The 21,071-nt window shown below is 37.2% G+C and overlaps 1 protein-coding gene across 10 annotated transcripts in view; it reads left to right on the forward strand.

Moving 5' to 3' along the window:
- The first annotated feature begins 6,387 nt into the window (after positions 1-6,387).
- The window catches only part of LOC137491021 (protein NLRC3-like), a 29,349-nt gene continuing 14,665 nt past the window's right edge, over positions 6,388-21,071 (forward strand). For 5 of the 10 annotated variants that reach the window (XR_012402472.1, XR_012402473.1, XR_012402474.1 and 2 more), the window contains exons 1-8: positions 6,388-6,461; positions 7,410-7,504; positions 7,750-7,863; positions 14,893-15,006; positions 15,794-17,833; positions 18,791-18,964; positions 19,733-19,906; positions 20,451-20,624. Coding sequence is in view for 6 of the 10 variants with exons in the window: in XM_068220046.2 (XP_068076147.1) it covers positions 7,455-7,504; positions 7,750-7,863; positions 14,893-15,006; positions 15,794-17,833; positions 18,791-18,964; positions 19,733-19,906; positions 20,451-20,624 (2,840 nt within the window). In the remaining 4 variants the exon portion in view is untranslated. Of the gene's footprint in view, positions 6,462-6,548; positions 6,637-7,409; positions 7,505-7,749; positions 7,864-14,892; positions 15,007-15,793; positions 17,971-18,790; positions 18,965-19,732; positions 19,907-20,450; positions 20,625-21,071 lie in introns of those variants that run through there. The other 5 variants (XM_073948152.1, XM_073948151.1, XM_073948154.1 and 2 more) reach the window with 5 other exon arrangements.

Raw genomic sequence — 21,071 nt, forward strand, 5'->3', positions numbered from 1 at the left:
TTACTCAGATAAGGCCATTTCTCTATGAGCTCTTGCGATGGAATGTTTTCTTTCTTCACTGGAATACTTTTCTGTGTATAAACTCTAGGAAGATCTATAAACTTCTTTTCTTCTAATCCACAGACTTCCAAATCAGATACAATGTAGCTATCAACCAGCTTCTCTTGTCCCATCGTTCGGAGCAGTATTTTTGTTTTTCTTCCTCTAACATTCAACTGCTTCATCAACGTGTCAGTGCAAAATGTAGCTGAGCTACCTGGATTCATAAAAGCATAAGTTTCCAGAATTTTCTCACTTTTTTTGGATTTGACTTTTACTGCTACAATTGCAAGAATAGACTCACCCTCTCCGGCCCCAGTACAACCACATGATTCCTTTTCAAGTGAGAACAGAGGAGCAGAAATGCACTTTTTTTCCTTGCTACCTTCTTTTCTTTGCTTGTGTACTTCGTCATTCTTTTTATCAATGTGGAGTATACTTGGTTGTCTCTGTGAACATTGTTGGCATATCATCCTTTTTCTACAGTCTTTGCTAAGATGACCCAAAGTCAGACAGCCAAAGCATAAGCCTTTTGCCTTTAAAAAGTCAATTCTTTCTTTGGAAGAGCATTCTACAAACTTCGCACAGGATTCAAGTGGGTGGTTCTTCTGACAAAACAAACATGGTTTCTCAAATGCACTGGCAGTTGCAACTGGGGTTCTTTTTACAGGAGAGTTGGTTGTTTCCTTTCCAAGAGGATTAATGGCTGTGGCAAAGCTGCTACCCTTTGGTGGAATTCTATTCTTAATTTTGATATCGAAAGATGTGCTCTTTCCCTTTCCTTCAACAGATGAGCTTTGAATTTCTCCATACAATGGGTCCGTAACTACCTTAGCTTCTCTGTCTATAAAGTCCACAAGGTCTGCAAATCTTGCTCTCCTTCCACGTATTTCTTGAATTTCAAAGGCTTTACCTCCATTTCTCTTTCGTTTTGAAGGTAAGCTTTGAAATAATAACCCTGATATTTGTGGGATTATCCATTTCGTCCAGGTCTCTGTTTTTATCTGAGACCAATTCAGCACTTTATCTATATAGGCACTAGCTATTTTCAGCTCGTCATCAAACTCCTTGTGCAACAGATCCCATGCCTTCTTGTAGCCTTTATTAGGCTCCATATGAACACAGCTACGTACAAGATCTTTGGCCTCTCCACCAGTGTACTGCTCCAAATAATACAATTTGTCTCTAGCATTCTCTGTTTTGACATCAATAGCATGTTCAAATGCCCTGACAAAAGTTCTGTATTCCATCAAGTTTCCTGTGAAAATTGGAATGTCTCTTTGGGGCAGATGTGACAAATTTTGCTGTTTAACAAACATTTCTGTAATGTCATTCTGTCGTTGCATCACTCTGTATAAATTACCTTCCAATTCCCCAGAACTTCTGTCTTTGTCAGGTTCTTTTTTGTTTTTAGTACTGTGGGTTCGCTGAGAAGGCTGTGATGTAATGTCTCTCTTACTCTGGCGTTCCTCCACAAGGGAAGAATCTTTTTGTTTATTTTTATGATGAATCTCTGTACTTTTAGATTGACATTCACTTTTATTTTCAATATCAAAGTCTTGTAATACTTTGAGCTTAGCAAAAGAAGCAGCGATTTCAGTATCCATCTCCAGCTGCTCTTGTTCTGCTTTCAATTTTGCCACTTCTTGTTCAATGAATTGTTTCTTTTTTAAAGCTGCAGCACGTGCTAATAATGCTGCATGTTCAGCTTCCTGTTTAAGGTGAGCGACAGAACTTGAACTGTGGCTGGATGCTTTTGACTTTCGTCCAACAAGGGATCCATAATTCTTCTTGTGTCTTTGTGATGAAACAATTGAAACGCTGTCTTCAGGTCCAATGTTAAAAGCTTCTATCCTATCTTTGGTTGAAAGGATCCATTTTTGTGTCTGTTGCACAAACTCTTTAATGTATTCAGATTTCTGACAAAACCAATTATCATGATCTATTTTCCTTTCCTCCTCAGACAGGAGCTCTCCCAATTCTGTATTGAGGCAATTAAATTCTTTATTTAACTCTGAAAAGTTTTTCTGAAGTTTTTCCTCAACCTCATTCAAATTCTTGTCATCATCTTTCAAACTGTCTATTTCATTCATTAACTTGGTAATTTGGCCAAGTTTGGATCTTCTTTCCTTTATGAGATTTTGCAGCTTCAGATCAACCGCCTTCTGTGTTAGCTGAATTAATCTTTTTGGCCTGGCATCGGGGTTTTCCTCCGATTGTAAAGCGATTGGTGCCACCCTGTGGCGAGAATCGGCACTGCAATGTGACGCATCATCATCTTCCATTTTGCTGATTCATCGAGCATTAACTTAAGCCCATAACAATAGAAAACAGACATAAAGTCTTTCCCACGACATGTAACATGTATCCAGAGAATTTTCCATCAGTAGGCCTACCTGGATAATATGTTCCAACTGACAGAATCACATGCCAGAACTTTTCAATGTCTCATATGCTCCGTGTGCGTCGTGCAATAATTAAAGTGCATCCATGCGATCATTTGATCCTTTGAAGTTCACGATCCTCAATCAGACATCGTTAGCAAAAAATAATACTTTCCGTAAGATCTCTTAAGCATTCGTTTCTTAGGAGCAAAGTTTTTGACTAGTTATAATGGCACTCCATTATCCAAGCTGGAAATATGATCCTTTTAAGTAACCAGTCTGACGCGACGAACTCATCCAAGTCGGTATATTCTTTTCTTGTGTTTATTTGTTCTTCAAAGCTGGAACAATATTTTTCTTTATATAAAGATACAATATGGAACGACGGTCAAAAACTGTATCACTCCGTCTCTTCCTCTCTTTACAACAAGGATATGACGTGATCAGTCATCAATAAGCAAAGGCATAATTAAAGCATGCAGTAATAATTTAAACATTATTTTGATGGTAGACAATATAAATGCTATAAACAAATAACAATAACTATACATAATATTTTACAATTTGCATAATAGATATGGCTCTAACAGACAGATACTAAAAACTGTCTGTTACAATTCAAATTAGTCACTAGTATATATATATATATATTGTGCGTTTAATCCATGTTATAATTAAGTTGAATGTTGATCAAGCTAGCATTCAGATTTATTGGAATGTTTACATTTTGCATCATTTGCTGGTGCCTCTACTCCCTTAACGTGTTTGATGCTTTCGAAAACATGGGATACATTTACTTCACACCAGATGCAAGATCTGTTAAAAGTGTTTCTAAAAGTTTTTCCAATAATAAAAAAAAAGATACAATCTGTTTGGCGTGTGTGTGTGTAGTAACAGGGGATCAAATGAAAAATAAATATTTCCAATTAATTAATTTATATTTAGTTGAACGAATGTAAATCAGTTATATTAATTTAATGAATTTTTATTTGCTTGGCTATATTTGATAAAATTGAGTTGGACTAACTCAATTACTTTTCGTTATGTAAATGATCTTTTGGTTAGGGCTACGCATACTTATTGGATGGAAAACCTGCACACAATTAAATTGAGTTAACCTAATGAGCTATTTTTTTTGAGTGTAGTTTCTTCATGGATTCAGGAACTCCTTTAGTGACAGTAAAAGTGTATTCTTGGCATAATTGTTTAATGTGAATCTTGCCACAATCCCACCATTGCTGCAGTGAAGAATAAAGATGTTTTTCTTCTTTAAAATTCCCAAAAATAAAGAAAAGATTTCAATAAACGTCTCATCTTTTAAAAGGAACGTATGAAAATGCCAATAGGCACTCCTAATCTTCACAGAATTAACAATTACAGTACAAATAACAGAAGAGTGATCTGAAAACCCAACAGGAATTATTTTACAATCTTTGACACAATCTGCTTGAAAATGAAACATGTAAAATCTATCAAGCCTTGCCATTGAAATAAAATGATTCTTACTATGTGCCCAAGTGTGCTGTCTATTTTCATGATGATCATTCCTCCACACATCGCATAAATCAAACACTCTTACTAATTGTGGAAGCACTTTTAGTGAAGCAGGATGTGTTTCTGAGTGATTTGGATCTCTCTTCTCATTCTCTGTGCTGTTCAAATGAAAAACTCTTCTGATTTGATATCTTTAAGGACAGCACTAAAAGCATTGAAGAAATCTATTCTTTCATCTCCTTTTGTAGGTGCGTAAATATTTAAAGAAGTCATTAAAATATTCCCAAGTTTTACTTGAATTTGTAAAAAAACATCCTTTGACTATTTCTTTCTCTCCACATAGAATTGGTGAAAACTGCTGTGAAAGCAATAGAGCTCCTCCTCCACTATTAGAGGACATGTGACTCATGAACACTTGAGCATCTCATTCTGTTCTCCAGTCTATTTCATTAAATAAAGCACTCTGAGACTCTTGAATGAAGGTCACATCAATATGTTTCATCTTTATAAACTCAGACAGACACATTCTCTTCTGACTGTTTCTAGCAGCATTCAAGTGTAGAGCTCCAATCTTAATGTCTCTCATAAATGATAGAAGCAGTCAAAAACAGAAGAAGCTATCACACCATGTCCTGTTCTTCATCTTCACGCATTTGTTTTCTCATTTTTATCAGGGATTTTCTAAGACGGTACACTTCCTGATCACAGAAAGCTCCTTCCTTCATGCACCTCTTTACATCTCTTATAAGAGCAGATGAATCTGGACAATAGTCTTCAGCTTCAGTCTGTTTGTTTCCCCTTTAAAGCTGAGTTAGTTGTTCAGTGTTGTACACCACTGGCTGCTCTTCATCCTCATTTAGTGATGAAGAAAAGAGCAGCCTGAATCATTGGAGTCTGAAGAATCGCTCTCAATGTCTGAAACGGCACTTTCAGTCTCGCTCTTGTCTTCTTTGGCCTGTGTTATTGTCATCTTACCTCTGCCTTTTCTCCTCTTTATTGGAGCTTTGAAAAATGCCTCAGTTTGCATTTCCGCTTCATTTCCAGCCTCGTTGCTTTTTCCAGTGACTGCTATATTTTCTGTCAATACTGGTGTAACAATGTGACCATTCATGCCATCTATCTCAGAATTAACTGAAGCAGGTACAACAGAAGCGCCTGCAACAATTTCAGCCAGAGTCAATGTATTTGATTCAGAGTCTACTGCCACCTCAGAGACTGGAGCATCAGCAGGAGATGCCACAGTCTCTGCAGCAGGTGTAATGTCAGAAACAGCACTCTGAGCAGGATCAACCGCGCCAGGGCAAGAATGAACCAAATCACCAAATTTTCCACAGCCAAAACATTTCATTACACTGCAAAAAATGCTTTTCTTACTTAGATATTTTGTCTTGTTTCTAGTCCAAATATATAAAAATTCCTAAATCAATAAGCATTTTCTAGACAAGCAAAACATATTGTCTTGTTTTGAGAAATAATATGCCAATATTAAGTGACTTTTTCCTTAAAACAAGCAAAATAATCTGCCAATGGGGTAAGCAAAATAATCTTACGTCAAAAGAAAAAACAAGATTAGTTTAGATTTTACTTAATGAAACTCATCTGACTTATAACTCAGTCTCAAAGCAAACTCAAACACTGTGCTTGGTGGTGTCAGTATCTCAGATCAAAAGTGTAAAAACTTCCACATCAGGAAATGTCTCATTCACAATAGTCGCTGTTTCCCCAAAGACATTCTGAAATGGAAACAATATTTCTCTTTACCTTTTATAGATGATATTTGGTCAACAAGTAATACCATTTGCTCCCAAATAAGGTCAAAGAAGTTCATTTCAGAAGATTAGACAGGTGTTACCCCTGCTATATATTTATTAATACATTTAATCAGACATTTCAGCACAATGCTCTTGCTGTAACACTGAGCCTGAAAGTCTTCTACAGCTATTCTGTACTTGTAAATTCTCTGATGATTTCTGGAAACAGGTTTCAGGGTTGGTTTCTGCTTTATTTTACAGCGTAATTAATTTTGAGGAGTGCATGATTCTTTTTCTGAGTTGTAAAACTGGCTATGATGCGCTCGATAATGCTCTGAAGTTGATCATTTTGCTTGGGAAGTTTCAAAGACACAAGACAAAGTCTCTTACTCACTCGTTTAATTTGTTCTGTAGAGATTTACACATATTTTATAATTTTTGACCTCAATTACAAGAAACAAGAAAGCTTTAAAAACCTCTCTGATAATGAAGAAAATTATCTGTACAGTCTAATCATTTAAATATATCATATGTTCATTTCTCTTGTTTACTGTGTGTTCTGCATCACTCAGTTTTGTATGACTGTTACATGTGTTATCATATATTCCTGTGTGCTTGTCAGTTATATGCCTCATAATATCTCTGATATTGGAGTAGGACTGATGTTTCTATCTATAGTACAGCTAGGTGGCGGTGTGCAGCTCTGCTCTCTGACTCAACACACAGGCAGAAGAAGAAGCGGTGTGTGTCGTGTTTACAGTCTGCCTCGCGTCCAGCGTTTACACTGCTTCATGTAAGGTCCTGCATGTATCCTTCTGCATGTCGTGTGATTGAATGTGAACCCCCGCATGTCTTTTGGGCCCCCGCATGTCCCTGTCTGCTGTGTTCAGAGTGTTTGCGCGGGTGTATTACTGAACTCCTGATGTGACGCAGTTGAGATGAAATCTGTGATCAGGAGTCGCTGTTCAGTAACTTAAATCAAAGTTCTCCAATATATTTCCTATGATCTTCAATATGATCATGTCTGCTGAATCCCGCATTTAAAACACGCTTTACAGCACCGCTCGACGCGGATCGCTTGATTTCAGTGTCTGCGCGTTCACGGTCGCGTGCATGAGCGGCCAGGGCGTTCCCGAGTAAATAGAAGTAAAGTTGGTTTTATATTCGCACATTCGTTCATTTAGAAGTCTCTATATTGTTTACCATGTTACTTTGAATATTCGATTGGAATTAGCATGCAAGTGTGGCTTGAAAACAACATTAACACTGTTTATTTGACTGTGAACAATGTTGTACTTTGATAGTCATTGAGTGCTAATATGATTTCGCTATTTAAAGTTTGAAAATAATACTTTAATGAAATTATATTATTAAGGGGAAAGTCCGAATGTGTGAATATAAAACCAACTTTACCTCTATCCCGAGTAAATATTTCGCGGCACAACACCGCCCTTCAGAAACGAAAGTGAAAGTGTTTAGTTGTGTTGCAGTTTTAAACAACCAGAATTCATTATTTACCAACGCAGAACAGCTTTAAATCTTTAATGTCTGGACAAAACCTGTAAGCTTTATGTGAATGTGTGTATGATGCTATTATAAGCAAACGGATGAGGCTGTTATTCTTCATTAGTTTACTCGTGATGAGCTTCAGGATTTGAGTGTCTCAGCTGCTGATCTATTCCTGCATTCAGCTGAATTATGAAGGCTGATCAATGACTGGAGATCTGTGATTGTTTATCAGTTTCTTCTAGAGTTTCTGCTGGAGATCAAACTCTTCAGGTCCATCATGGGTAACACACACACTGCTGGAGATCAGGATTTGTCTACAGGATGCAGGTATTAGACCTTCACTTGACATTTCATATGATTATTTTCTACAGGATATTATATTTACTCTCTGTTAGTTGTGTTTTTAATCTGTCTGAATATTTAACACACACAACCAGCAAGATTGTGTAAAATCATCATGAAAAGTATCATGAAGTGCTGTTTAAACAGTGTTTTAATGATGAAATGTTGAGTAAATCTGCTGTGTTGACTTCAGTTTGTGCAGCGCTGAACTTTAATCTTCTCTGTTTTAGTTCAGTTCATCAGAAGAGAGCAGAAGCAGAGCCCAGCTGTGTGTCTATGAAGAGTGACCAGTCTATGGATGAACCAAGACAATTTAAGAGTGGAAACACAGGACCTGCTGTCAGGTAGATCATCTCTTTAATATCTGCAACTGATGAGTATTTTCATAATAAATGAATCAGGTAATTAGTGTTGTGGATCTGTTGGGTTTCAGATGTTAGATGTTGTATCTGAGCTCTGCAGGATAGTGCTTGAAGATCTCCACTTTACACTTCAGGCCACAATTGATGGTGTTAACAAACCAATCAGCGCTTTATTAATAGTTAGTGAGGTAGAAGGTGGGTTTAGGTTTTGGGTAGGGTTATGGATAGGGCTGTAACGATACACCAAACCCACGATTCGGTTCGTATCACGATTTTTGACCCACGATTCGATTCATATCACGATTTTTTATTTTATTTTTTTCGTGTGGGGTGGGAAAAAAAAGATTTTTAAAACTATTTTTAATTAAATAACATTTGAAAAATCTTTATAAACTAAACATCAAAGAACAATATTAACTATGCAAATTATTAATATAAATAGCCATATCTAAAATAAATAAATAGCCAAAGCTATATCACTTCTGTTTTCTTTGTAACAAAATATTGTTGAAAAACCAAACAGAACTAAACTCCATTTTGTAGATGGTTCAAGCATGTTGAAAATTATTTTTCAATCAAGTTCTCTTACATAGAAAAAGTAAATTAAATAGCTACTAGGGATGCTCATTTCGTTAATGTTGCTAACCGACAACCGCCGCTCATTAATCGGTTATTAAAGGTTAACTGGTCAGATTACTATTAATTTTATATTAAACATATTGACGTGTCTATTTTGTGTCTGACACATTAAATATTGCATTTTAAAATACTGATTTATTTTTATATATTAATAGCGGAACAGAAGAACAGATGCATCTTCACGCACCTGCAGTGTTTAGCACAGAAGAGCAGAATAATCTAAATAAAATGAATAAAATAAATAGGACTGCCCTCAATTATTTTCACTTAAATAATTAATTTATATTACAAAACGAAAATACTGACTGATTCTTTTTAATAACCGGCATAGGCTTTTTTTCCAATCATATGTTTTTTTCTTCCGTCAAATAAAAATAGCTGACTTCCTCAAATTGCTTGCTCCACGGAAAATATGCATTTATTTAATGCCCCGCTGTTATTATTATAATCACAAAACCTTTACATTTTTATATTTTTATAGAAATCATTATTTTAAAGATTATGTCCTGATATAGCCTATGGTTTCCTCTCTCTCCCTCGCGGTTCAAGTGCATATGTAGACTTTTTGTAAACAGTTTGTTTAAATATGATATTGCATTAATCTGCGTACATGCTTTAAGCTGTAAAATAAAAAGTAAAGCCTATTTGTTGCGTTTATTACGCAGATCCAGGTCAACATAAGCGCTGGTTTAGTATCAACAGGTCTGTATCAAACAGCAATATTCTTCTTCCATTTTGCTTCTTTGGCAAATGTGTCTGTAGGCACGGGTTATACGTTATCGTCCCGCAAATTAAGTATGCTTTGCAGTTAAACAAGTGGCCGAAAACGAGGCGCACCTCACTGCCTTTATGTTGACAAGGAAAAAAGAAGAGGCGCGGTCCTCTTATGAAACGACTGAATCAGCTGGGTATCGATTGTGCAAAAGTGTTGCTGTCTGTGTTGTTACAATTGTAATATTAAATACTATTGTGATATTCAAGATTTGTATATTCATACAGCTTTGGATAACTTAAAACAGCGATTAGACCTTCAGAGCGGCATTAATGCGTCCTGAAGTAAAGCGAAACGGCTATGAACTCCAGCAAGATAGAGTGATTATATGCAGAGCCATATACCTTTATCTCTAAATAAAGTATAACTATAGAAACTGTGTTTATTTTAGCTAAAAGCTTCGTCATGTTTTCTGACCTCACGCACCTGTCAGTCAGCACTCTCAAAGGTTCAAACAGAAAGCGCACAGCACGGTTACAGAAAAGTTTGCGCTGTTACCTGACATCTGGTGAACGCCCATCCCTCTCTGCGCAGCCACATTAACAGTGTGAGCAAATCATCGTATATGCGCTGAAAATCCGGCCGCTTTGACAGCATTGGCAATGTTTCTGGCGTTGTCGGTTGTCAAGCGGGGTTAAGTTGGTTTTGTTTTTGATATTCTTGACACATTCAGACGGCCCCTTACTAAGAGCTCCGTGCGAGCTCTCCCGGCTAAATATTGCGAGGGCTTAAACGGAGCAGTGCTTGTAATGTCGAACAAAAAAAAGTGTTAATTAGCTCAACTTTTGCAGGCACAGGTGACGTTATTGGAAAGGTATCACGGGGTGGGTGTGTCGCGATTCTCCCTTATCACACCGCGACACAGGATCGTAGATCTGAGTGTCGCGATTTCGATTTTATATCGTGTATCGTTACAGCCCTAGTTATGGATACTAGGGATGCACCGATAGCATTTTTTTGGAACCGATCTGATCTCGATACCAAAAGTCTGAGTATCCGAATCCAATACTGTGCCGTTTTTTTTCCCTCAACTAGAGATGCTTAAAATAACCGATTAGGTGTTAACCGAAAGGGTGCTAAGCGGTTTCTAACCGCTTAATAGTATCAGTTAAACTATTAAACAATATTGTTTAATATATTGGCCTATCACAGTGAAAGCGTTTTTTTTTTTGCGTTGAGACTGACAGGTGCATCTTCTGAATGGTTTAGGCTAGTAACGTTTTGCCGTTGCGCGCTATGTGCACTCGAGTGGAAAAAGCTTGTTAGTCGTGTCTTTTTCAGTCTTCAATCAAATGAAAGCAGAGGCTGGGTTTTCCTTGTGGTGACAGCAGTAGTTGTCAAGCTTGTGTTGTCAAGACGACTACAGTGAGGTTTTAATGATGGAGGAGAGACTTTGCTGTTTCAAGTCATTTAAAGCTGTATTGAATCTTGACTATCATAATGCTATTAAAAATTACAATTATAACAACATTGGCAGGAACACTCGCGCACATACGGCTCAGCTGATTCAGTTGTTTCCTAGTGGCATAAAAAAAGAGCACCACACCGTTTCCGTTTTTGGAATGGAAAAGTGCGTGCAGAACAGTGACGTGCAACCACACGTGCCTAGATGTTTTTTGTCAAAGAAGCAAAATGAAATAAGGATATTTCTGGTCACAGTTTGACAGACGAGCTGACAAACCAGCGGCTGATGCTGACTGGTGCTGCCTGAGCCGCGTCATAAACTTAATAAATACGACGATTTAGTGTTCAACAAACCAACCTTTTTTCCATTTGGAAAATTACAGTTATTAATAGTTCTTATATAATAAAAAATGTAAATAGCCTACATAGCCTAATCTATCAATCAAACAAATCCAAAGTTTTTATTAATGTTTGCATAAGAACTTCGCACCAAACTGAGGCTTTCATTTTACAGCTTAAAACACATGTATGCAAATTAATAAATGCAATTTCATATGTAAACAACAAAATTGTTATATGCTATGTAGTAGCCGATACTTAACAAAAAGTCAACATAGAGCCTTAAGGTTCATTGTCATTTTATTTCATTGCAGGCAGCGCGAGGACACGTGAAGCACCAGTGAGACAGAGGAAATAAGTCATAATCATAATTAAGACATAATATTTCAACTAATGACTCATATTAAAAATGTTTACAGAGGTTTTGTCATTTAAAATAGCAGAGCATTAATTAAATGCATATTTTCTGTGGAGCGATCTATTCGAGGTAGCCTATTTTTATATAAAAAAAGAAAAAACATAATTGGACAAATGCCACTTCTTAAAAAGGATTCAGTCAGTGTTTTAGTTTTGTAATATAAATGTGTCATTTCAGTGATGTTAGGGGTCCATTCTTCGTACGTGGATTACTATTATTAGTTAGCTGGATTTGGATATTGACGATTTAACACGATCGAGGATCGTTTCGTTCTTCAAAGCTGATCCGAGAGTTGTTGTCATAGCAACAGATCTGCTAGGTCAAACCTGATCGGGAGCAGGTTCAATTCATATAAACAGGATTAGATCGGCTCAGTTCAAGCAAAGATAATACTGAAAGTATGTTCCGAATTCTGATATTTTCTTACAGTAGTAGTTATATACACTTGGGAAAATGGTACATATTTTTTAACTACATACATAAAGTTATAGTCATTAATAAAATAAATAAAGTTATACATATTAATAAAACTTATGCAATCTGCACCCTCGAAATAAAAGTACAAAGACTGTCACCTGGTGGTGCAAAGAGAAAACTTATTAATATGAACTTTTTAGATCGCTTTAGTACAAATTGTGTATGATAGAAATGCACAATATGTGACTTTTTTTAAAGCAATAATACATTTATGCAGTCATAAACATGTTTTGATAGTTAATATGCCAGTGATTTGATGCTTCACAAAAGTTGCAGACGCCTTTACCAATATGAAAATGCTTTTGTAAACAACCAGTTATTCTTCACACCGATTAAAAAAACGGCTACTATAATAAAGAAAATCTTTTCTAAATGTAGAACTAAATACACTGATTTGCATTGAAATACATGATGAATACACTTGACACATGAAAGTGTAAAGCCTGCAGCTCAAAATATTAATCTTAATATTAATCAGATGAATATTATTCAGATGATGTCATTACGCTGCTGTGCCATCAGCCAATCGTTGCATTGCTGATCATGATTTCGAGGATCGATAGATCTGTCCTTCACAACACACGCAGCGATCTCAGATCAGTTTATCCAGACATTCTAATCTGATTCGCGAACTTGTTTGAAGAACCAAATTAGCAAGAGATCAGTTATCGAGATGAAAAGATCCAGGATCTGCCAAATCATCTTAGATCATTTAAGCGAGGTACGAAGAATGGACCCCAGGATTTATTTGATTTATTCTGTTTTTGTTTTGCTGCTGAAACGCAGGTGCGTGAAGATGCTTTATGTTCTGTATGCTGTTTGCATGCTAAAATAAATCAGTATTTTAAAGTGCAATATTTAATGTGTCACAAAATATGCACGTCATTTTTTAATTAAATAATATTGTAATATTAATCTGTTAACGGTTAACATTCGCTTACCGAGCGGCGGTAGTCTGTTGGCAAAATTAACCAAAATGAGCAGTTTCTATAGCTTTGGTGCTAAACTCAAATAATATATCTTCTTTAGTAAAAAAAAAAAAAAAAAAAACAGATCTATAGGTAGGCTATACATGACAGACGGCACAATCTAATTAAAAACATGCTTGCTGTTTGAGCATTCTTTGAGCATTCTTTGAGCATTCGTTGTGATATTGTCCTTTCCGTTTTGATATTAAGATTTTTCTTTGAAATCTGCAATAGGCTACAATTGAATTTGTGGGTAAAATAATTAGCCTTTTATTAAATGTATTAATTTAATAAAATTAAAGCCTGATATTTTCCTGCAGATTAGATGCAGACTAAACTAAACCGTCTGATGCTAGTTTTACTTAATAATCTCTCTCCAAATCTCGCCATGAGTGAGACGGAAAAAGTTAAAAACAAGGTCCGTTTAGGCTTCAGTGTCAAAACACAAACTGCTCTGATAAATAAAATAATAATATATAAAATTACAGTGAAATATTCCGTTTCAGAGTAGCTTATAAATCATTTTCTGTTAATGTCAATCTATATTGCGCTCGTCATTTTCACTTGTATTGATGTAATCAACTACTTTGACCACAATGGGCCAGGCTTTAAAAACTATTTGCAGCACTTAAAAAATTCCTTTTGGAAGAAACTCGGTCTGGAGATGGGAGAACAAACTTGTGAATAATCTTATGGAGCGGAGCACAGCGCCTGCAGCCGGCACTTGAATGAAAGCGCATCGGAGACTGGTATTTGCAGACATTTGCAAAACAGCAGCTGAAATGGAAGAAATAAGCGCGTTGAGGATCTGTCCAATGTATTATTGAGGCTTTTCTAATTAAACATTTCAGGTAGGCCTACTTTGTGGGTGAGCAGGATAACGCTCTCTACTCCTCTATTGCGAATGCGATCTGATACAGCGCAACATGATGTAGAAACAGCAATGAAATGAACTCCTGCTGCTGGTCAAGGGAAGCGCTGAACTAAACATGAATTTAACCACGTGAATATTTATCTGTGCTGCACAAAACTGTGCTTTCAAAATATTTACAATATAGTAGCCTACATAACAATGTTCTAGTGGCTTATAAGGCTACCTTCATGGTTTAGTTAGCTTATAAACACACAATATAGTGCACAACGCACAAGATCGGATTTGGATCTGTACCAGCTGACCGATACCCGATCCAGCAAAAATATGCGGTATCAAACCGATTTCCAATCCTATTAAATATGTATCATATGTTCACATTCCACAGATAATAAGCCGGTAGTTAATAGTATGAATTGTGAGCTAAACTAAAGTGTTCCCGATCTCCTACCATAAAGGGCTTTTCCTGCACACTTTCCCCTGCTGTTTCTGTGCTGTACTGATCAGCCATTCCTCTGATCTGAGTCTGTTTTCACTGAAGCGCAGTCATCATCATGTTGTGTTGGCCTCATAGATGCTGCTGATCAACACATTTGGTTTCTAGAATTGATATTTCTCGAGTTCTCCTGCTCATTCAGTCATGATAGATGATGGTAAATGAACTTGTCTTGCTGTCCTCAAAGTCTGGACTGGAGCTCTGCAGACAAACCCCCAATGATTGACCTTCTGAAGACTGAGTGATGAGGAGGAGGATAAGGGGAGCTGCTGGAGGCGGGAATAACAGTCAGCTGACACAGTGCAGTTTATACTGCTGCTTATATAGTCATGTGATGATGATTGACACGCCTGAATGATTAAGCTCCTCCCACACCTACACTGTGGACTTCATTCAGTGATTTGATGATTAGTTTCTGCTCTAATCTGCTCTAATAGTGCTGCATTTCTGTTGGGCTTTCTCTACTAGAAATGAGCCTTGATCTGTGTTTGCTGATATTTTCCACATTCAGACAGTTTCTGTTCAAATATAAAGGAAATAAATTTTTGTGTTTTTGTAAATGAAGAATGATTAATATCAGGTTTGTGCAGTGTGTGCAGCACTCAACTTTAATCTTCTCTGTTTTAGCTCAGTTCATCAGAAGAGAGCAGAAGCAGAGCCCAGCTGTGTGTCTATGAAGAGTGACTGGTCTATGAATATACCACTAACATTTAGGAGTGAAAACACACGACCTGCTGTCAGGTAGATCATCTCAACACACACATGATCACACTGCAGCATTTATATGATCCTGTGTTTCTAGAAGATCAGACATTTACAAGTGTTACATTTACAGGAGACTTTAAAACTAAATGTCCACACACTCACATCTGATCATTAGTGAAGTACTAATAAAGTATAAATACTCAAACTGTTAGAGTTAGTCGAGTGAGTTTACAGGCTTTTACAATTGTCAGCAAAGTGTGGATAATCAAGAGAAAGATTTTAGACGAGATGAATGAACAAGTTCTGTGAGACAAACACACCACACAGTCTTTATTGTAACGGAGGCCAGCGAGTAAGTGCTGTGCAGGTAAACCTCACTCCTCTGACCTCTAAAGGTGCTCTAGTGACAGATGCTAGAGGCCATGGTCTTTAGCCTCCTTGGTAGAGCAACCGACTCCTATGCGGAAGGTCGCCGGTTGGATCCCAGCTCGGAGCCGGTTGGGTGGTGTAGGACCGGCAGTGTTACACTTGTGCTCTCTCACATTTTCATCCTAAAAGATTTTAAATGTCTTCAGTGAGCATCCAGCATCATTATGAATAAAGGATATCAAATGATTGAAGTGTTACATTTAATAAATGACAAGTACTTTTAAATGTTTACAGCATTTTGAGCAGTAGATGTGATCAGTGTGTGGTGTTTAAATTAAATCTGATTAAATCTGTGTAGTGTGTCTCAGCTGGTTCAGAGAAAACACACATGGCTTCACTAGATGATCTTTACACTCACACTCATTGATTCTTTGTGTTGTTGTTGTTCCTGCAGTGTGGATAGAGATGATCAGACTGGAAACCTGCAGCAGGATTCACTCCAACCAGAACATGATGAACTTCAGAGAGTCAAAGAGCAGCACAAAACCAGCATGAAGAACAAGTATGAGAGATTATTTGAGGGAATCAACCGTGGAGAGACTCAAACCCTCCTCAACAGGATCTACACACAGCTCTACATCATAGAAGGAGAGAGTGAAGGAGTGAATGAAGAACATGAGGTTTTACAGATGGAGAAAAGAGCCAGAACAAAACCCTCACAACACACTCCAGTCTACTGCAATGACATCTTTAAAGCCTCAGCTGGAGCAGGACATGAGGAGAAGATCAAGAAGGAGAAAGCCCAGATCAAGACTGTTCTCACTAAAGGCATCGCTGGAATCGGGAAAACGGTCTCTGTGCAGAAGTTCATCCTGGACTGGGCCGAGGGAAAAGACCATCAGGATGTAGATTTCATGTTTGTGCTTCCATTTCGAGAGCTGAACTTGATCAGAGATCATCAGTACAGTCTTCACAGACTTCTGCTGGACTTTCATCCTGAACTTGAAGATCTGGAGCCCAGGATTTATGAGCAGTGTAGAGTTGTGTTCATCTTTGATGGTCTGGATGAAAGCAGAATCACACTCAACGTTTCAGATGAGGAGAAAGTTTGTGCTGTGACTGAATCTTCATCAGTGGCTGTGTTGATGTGGAGCCTCCTGAAAGGAGATCTGCTTCCCTCTGCTCTCATCTGGATCACCTCCAGACCAGCAGCAGCCCATCAGATCCCCTCCAGATACATCAAGCGTCTGACAGAGATTCAGGGATTCACTGAGCCTCAGAAGGAGGAATATTTCAGGAAGAGAATCAGCGACGAGCATCAAGCCAGCAGAATCATCTCCCACATCAGAAGAGCAAGAAGCCTCCAGATCATGTGCCACATACCCGTCTTCTGCTGGATCTCCTCCACTGTGCTTCAGAAGCTCCTGGAAGAAGATGAGAGTGCAGAAATCCCTCAAACTCTGACTGAGATGTACATCCACTTCCTGCTGATTCAGATCAACATGAGGAAGCAGAAGTATGAAGAGAGAGATCCAGAGAAACTCCTGCAGTCCAACAGAGGAGTGATCCTCAAACTTGCTGAAGTGGCTTTCAGACAGCTGATGAAGGGCAATGTGATGTTCTATGAGGAGGACCTGATTGAGAGCGGCATAGACGTCACTGACGCCTCGGTGTATTCTGGGATCTGCACTGAGATCTTCAAGGAGGAATCTGTGATTCATCAGAGGAAAGTCTACAGCTTCATCCATCTCAGCTTTCAGGAGTTTCTGGCTGCTTTCTTTGTGTTTTACTGCCATTTAACAGAGAACAGAGAACCACTGAGGGTGATTTATGACAGAAAATACTCAGATGATGCAGATGAGTCAGACAGTGATGAATCTGAATATTCATATAATCAATATCTACAGTCCACCTCTGAGGAGTCTCTGTATGATCTGCTCAGTTCAGCAGTATATAAAGCTGTCAGGAGTAGTAATGGTCATCTGGATCTGTTCCTGCGGTTCCTGCTGGGCGTCTCACTGGAGTCCAATCAGAGACTCTTCCAGGATCTGCTGACACACACAGAGGAGAGCTCAGAGAACATCAGAGAAATCACACAATACATTAAAGACCAGATCAAGAGAGATAACCCTCTCTCAGCTGAAAGATCCATCAGACGGTTACAGAAGAAGAGAGATAACCCTCTCTCACCTGAAAGATTCATCAGACGGTTACAGAAGAAGACAGATAACCCTCTCTCAGCTGAAAGATCCATCAATCTGTTCCTCTGTCTGCTGGAGGTGAAAGATCAGACTCTGGCCAGAGAGATTCAGGAGTTTGTGAAATCAGACAAACACTCAGAGGAGAGACTCTCTCCTGCTCACTGCTCAACAATCTCCTACATGATTGAGATGTCAGAGGAGCCGCTGGATGAGTTAGACTCTAATAAATTCTACACATCAGCTGAGGGAAGACGGAGACTGACAGCAGCTGTGAGAAACTGCAGAAGAGCTCTGTGAGTATTCATTGATTGATCACAGAAGACACACATCAGTCTGCACTGAAGACTCAGATCAGTTTAGTGAATCACTGCCCTGCTTTAACAGAAAATCTTTAGCTGGCCATATCGTCCCCCTGTGAGATCGCTGATACACCATATTACTGCATGGGGACGCGGCGGCAGTGTTCTGTTTCCTTATTTGCTCATTTATTTCAGCATTTCTAAACGTATTTAACAAACTTTTCTTGACTTTTTACTCACACAAACAACATTTGTACTTATTTAATAATCTACTTCATTTGCTTTACAGTTTATCCTGGAAAATAACTTCAATCCCTGTAAATCCCTGTGCTCCTCCAGCTGAATAGGACATTTGTAGATGTGTTTTTGCATAAATCTAACACAGTGTTGCTCTTGGATAATTGTGTTTGTTTTCTGATCAGAGAAATAGTGTAATTTTAGACACAGTATTGCCATCTCGCCGCAGACATGCCTCTAATATTACATTTACTGTAGGCCTAAACACTAAACTTTACACTGAGCTCAGTAAAATGCTCTCTGATTAGTTATTAATAATCTGTTCAATAATTCATTACAGTCACATGAATGGGGAAATACAGCTTTAGTTTAGTTTAATTTACTTTCAATAAATAAATAAATGAATAAATAAATAAAAGAGCAGATTAAAATGAAATAATATTCTTGTTCTGAAAACGCTCATGTGTCTGTAGTATGTCAGCAATTCCTGTAATTCACTACAGTTTTGAGTGTGACTCCTTGTATTTAATAAGAATATTTCATTCATTCAGATCTAGGATGTGTTATTTCAGTGTTCCCTTTATTGTTTGAGCAGTATATATATATATATAGTTTATTTTCAGTGTTACTTTTATCACTGTAGACTGGACTCATGAACACTCAACACTGCTCATTTCTTACTGCTGATTTTGTTGCTCTTTGTCCTTTACACAGACTACAGCGCTGTAATCTCACTGTTCAGTGCTGTGAGCGTTTGTCTTCAGCTCTACAATCCTCAAACTGTGTGCTGAGAGAGCTGGACCTGAGTAACAATGACCTGCAGGATTCAGGAGTGAAGCTTCTCTCTGATGGACTGAAGAATCAACACTGTAAACTGGACACACTGAGGTAAAATAAAAACATTTCCATCAAATAAATGCTGCCACAAATGACTTTTCCATTGTGAAATGTTGTAAAGTCTGATGAGGTAATGACCATATGCTGTAATGTATTTTATTTCTGTTTATTTATTGTGAATATTTCATATTTAATGTGAAGTCAAATATGAGAAACCCTGTTTATTTCAGATATAATATTGCTCTTTAGTGTAATTTCTGCTGAAATGATCATTGATTGGTGTTCTGTGGTGTTTTTGGAACGTCTCTAAATGAGCTGTGTTTCTGCAGATGTTCAGCCCATCACTGAGTCTCTTTATTTACTAATGTTAATGTGTGTAAAGTTATATTCAGTCAGTTTTATATTAATTTCAGGAATATTATTGACTAATATGAAGATGTTGATGTGATTTATTTGCAATACAGTTTGTAAAGTCATATTTTCTGTCTGTTAATATTATATGAGAGTCTTGCTTTGTTTAAAAAATATGAGGATCTGAATGGATTTGAAATATCAGAAATATAAGTAAATACAGAAATAGCAATAAATAAATCTGTCTGGCTGACTCATTTTGGTCCAGAGATCTTCTCTTTATAAAGTTTATGTAATAATGAAATACAAATGTTTGATCTTCCTCCATGTGACCATAAAAGCAACTCTGAATAGTTAAAGGAGTCTTTTCCTTTTCCCTATGAGGAGAAATCATTCATTATAGGCACTTCAATAATTACATCACACACATACACAATAATACAGTGTCTTTTACTGTCCTCTACACAGACTACAGAGCTGTAAACTCACTGTTCAGTGCTGTGAGAGTTTGTCTTCAGCTCTACAATCCTCAAACTGTGTGCTGAGAGAGCTGGACCTGAGTAACAATGACCTGCAGGATTCAGGAGTGAAGCTTCTCTCTGATGGACTGAAGAGTCAACACTGTAAACTGGACACACTGAGGTAAATGATTCTCCACTCAACAACATTAATAGTGTTTTGATTGAGATGGAAATGTCCAGATATATTTAAGAGCATTAGTGGAGAAACTGCAAAATGCTGCTTCTCAAATGAAAGTTGCTCTTTTTCTTAATCAGTTCAGGAAATCAGTGTATTTTAATGATTATTTTATTTAATTACCTCTAAATCTTTATTTATATTTTATATTTTTAATGATCATATTTATAGTTTGTCTGTGAATTGGTTTATTGGAATTGGAGCAGGTTTGACAGGCTCTGATCATTTGCATTTTGCAGGTTCATAAATATATAAAGTCTCGTGGTCCTCTTACCTGAACTCAAATTTAGCAGTTTTCTTACCTTTCACAGCATTCAAGAATATATTAGATGACATTTAATATTCAGTTTTAATAAATAACAATAGTCAATAATTCTAACTGACACAAACTTTAATATTTTTGTCACATTATTAACCTCATAGTTTGTTTTTACATCAGATGAATGACTAAAATCACTCTGTTAATGTAATCTGTGTTCTTCTTTCTCAGATTGGTCATGTGTAATCTCACTGTTCAGTGCTGTGAGAGTTTGTCTTCAGCTCTACAATCCTCAAACTCTGTGCTGAGAGAGCTGGACCTGAGTAACAATGACCTGCAGGATTCAGGAGTGAAGCTTCTCTCTGATGAACTGAAGAGTCAACACTGTAAACTGGAGACACTGAGGTAAATGATTCTCCACTCAACAGATACAGTTTGATATTGGGTTACCTGATGTGGAGCCCCATTCAGTGGATTGACAGAAGAAAAAACAAAACATTTACAGGGTTGTGATTTTAATCATAGCTTTAATAATGTATGTTTATCTATAAATATATTTAAAAGCTTTACTTAGTCTATTATGAAATGTTGCACTTTCAGAGCTTCTCTTTTTCCAATATACCCAAATGTGACTTAAAGTCAAAGGAATCAGTTTATTTTAAGGATTTTTTTAATGAATTACCTCTGAATTATTTATTCATATTTTATATTTTTATATTTATATATGTTGTGTCCTGGTGAAGTTTAGACATGCTCTGCTGTTTGTTCAGTTTGCAGTTTCTTCTAAACATATAAAAGTCTCACGACACTCTTAATATTATCTAAACTAGTGGTCCACAACCTTTTTCTAAC

The sequence above is a fragment of the Danio rerio genome, chromosome 4 (assembly GCF_049306965.1).
Source record: "Danio rerio strain Tuebingen ecotype United States chromosome 4, GRCz12tu, whole genome shotgun sequence".
Lineage (NCBI taxonomy): Eukaryota > Metazoa > Chordata > Actinopteri > Cypriniformes > Danionidae > Danio > Danio rerio.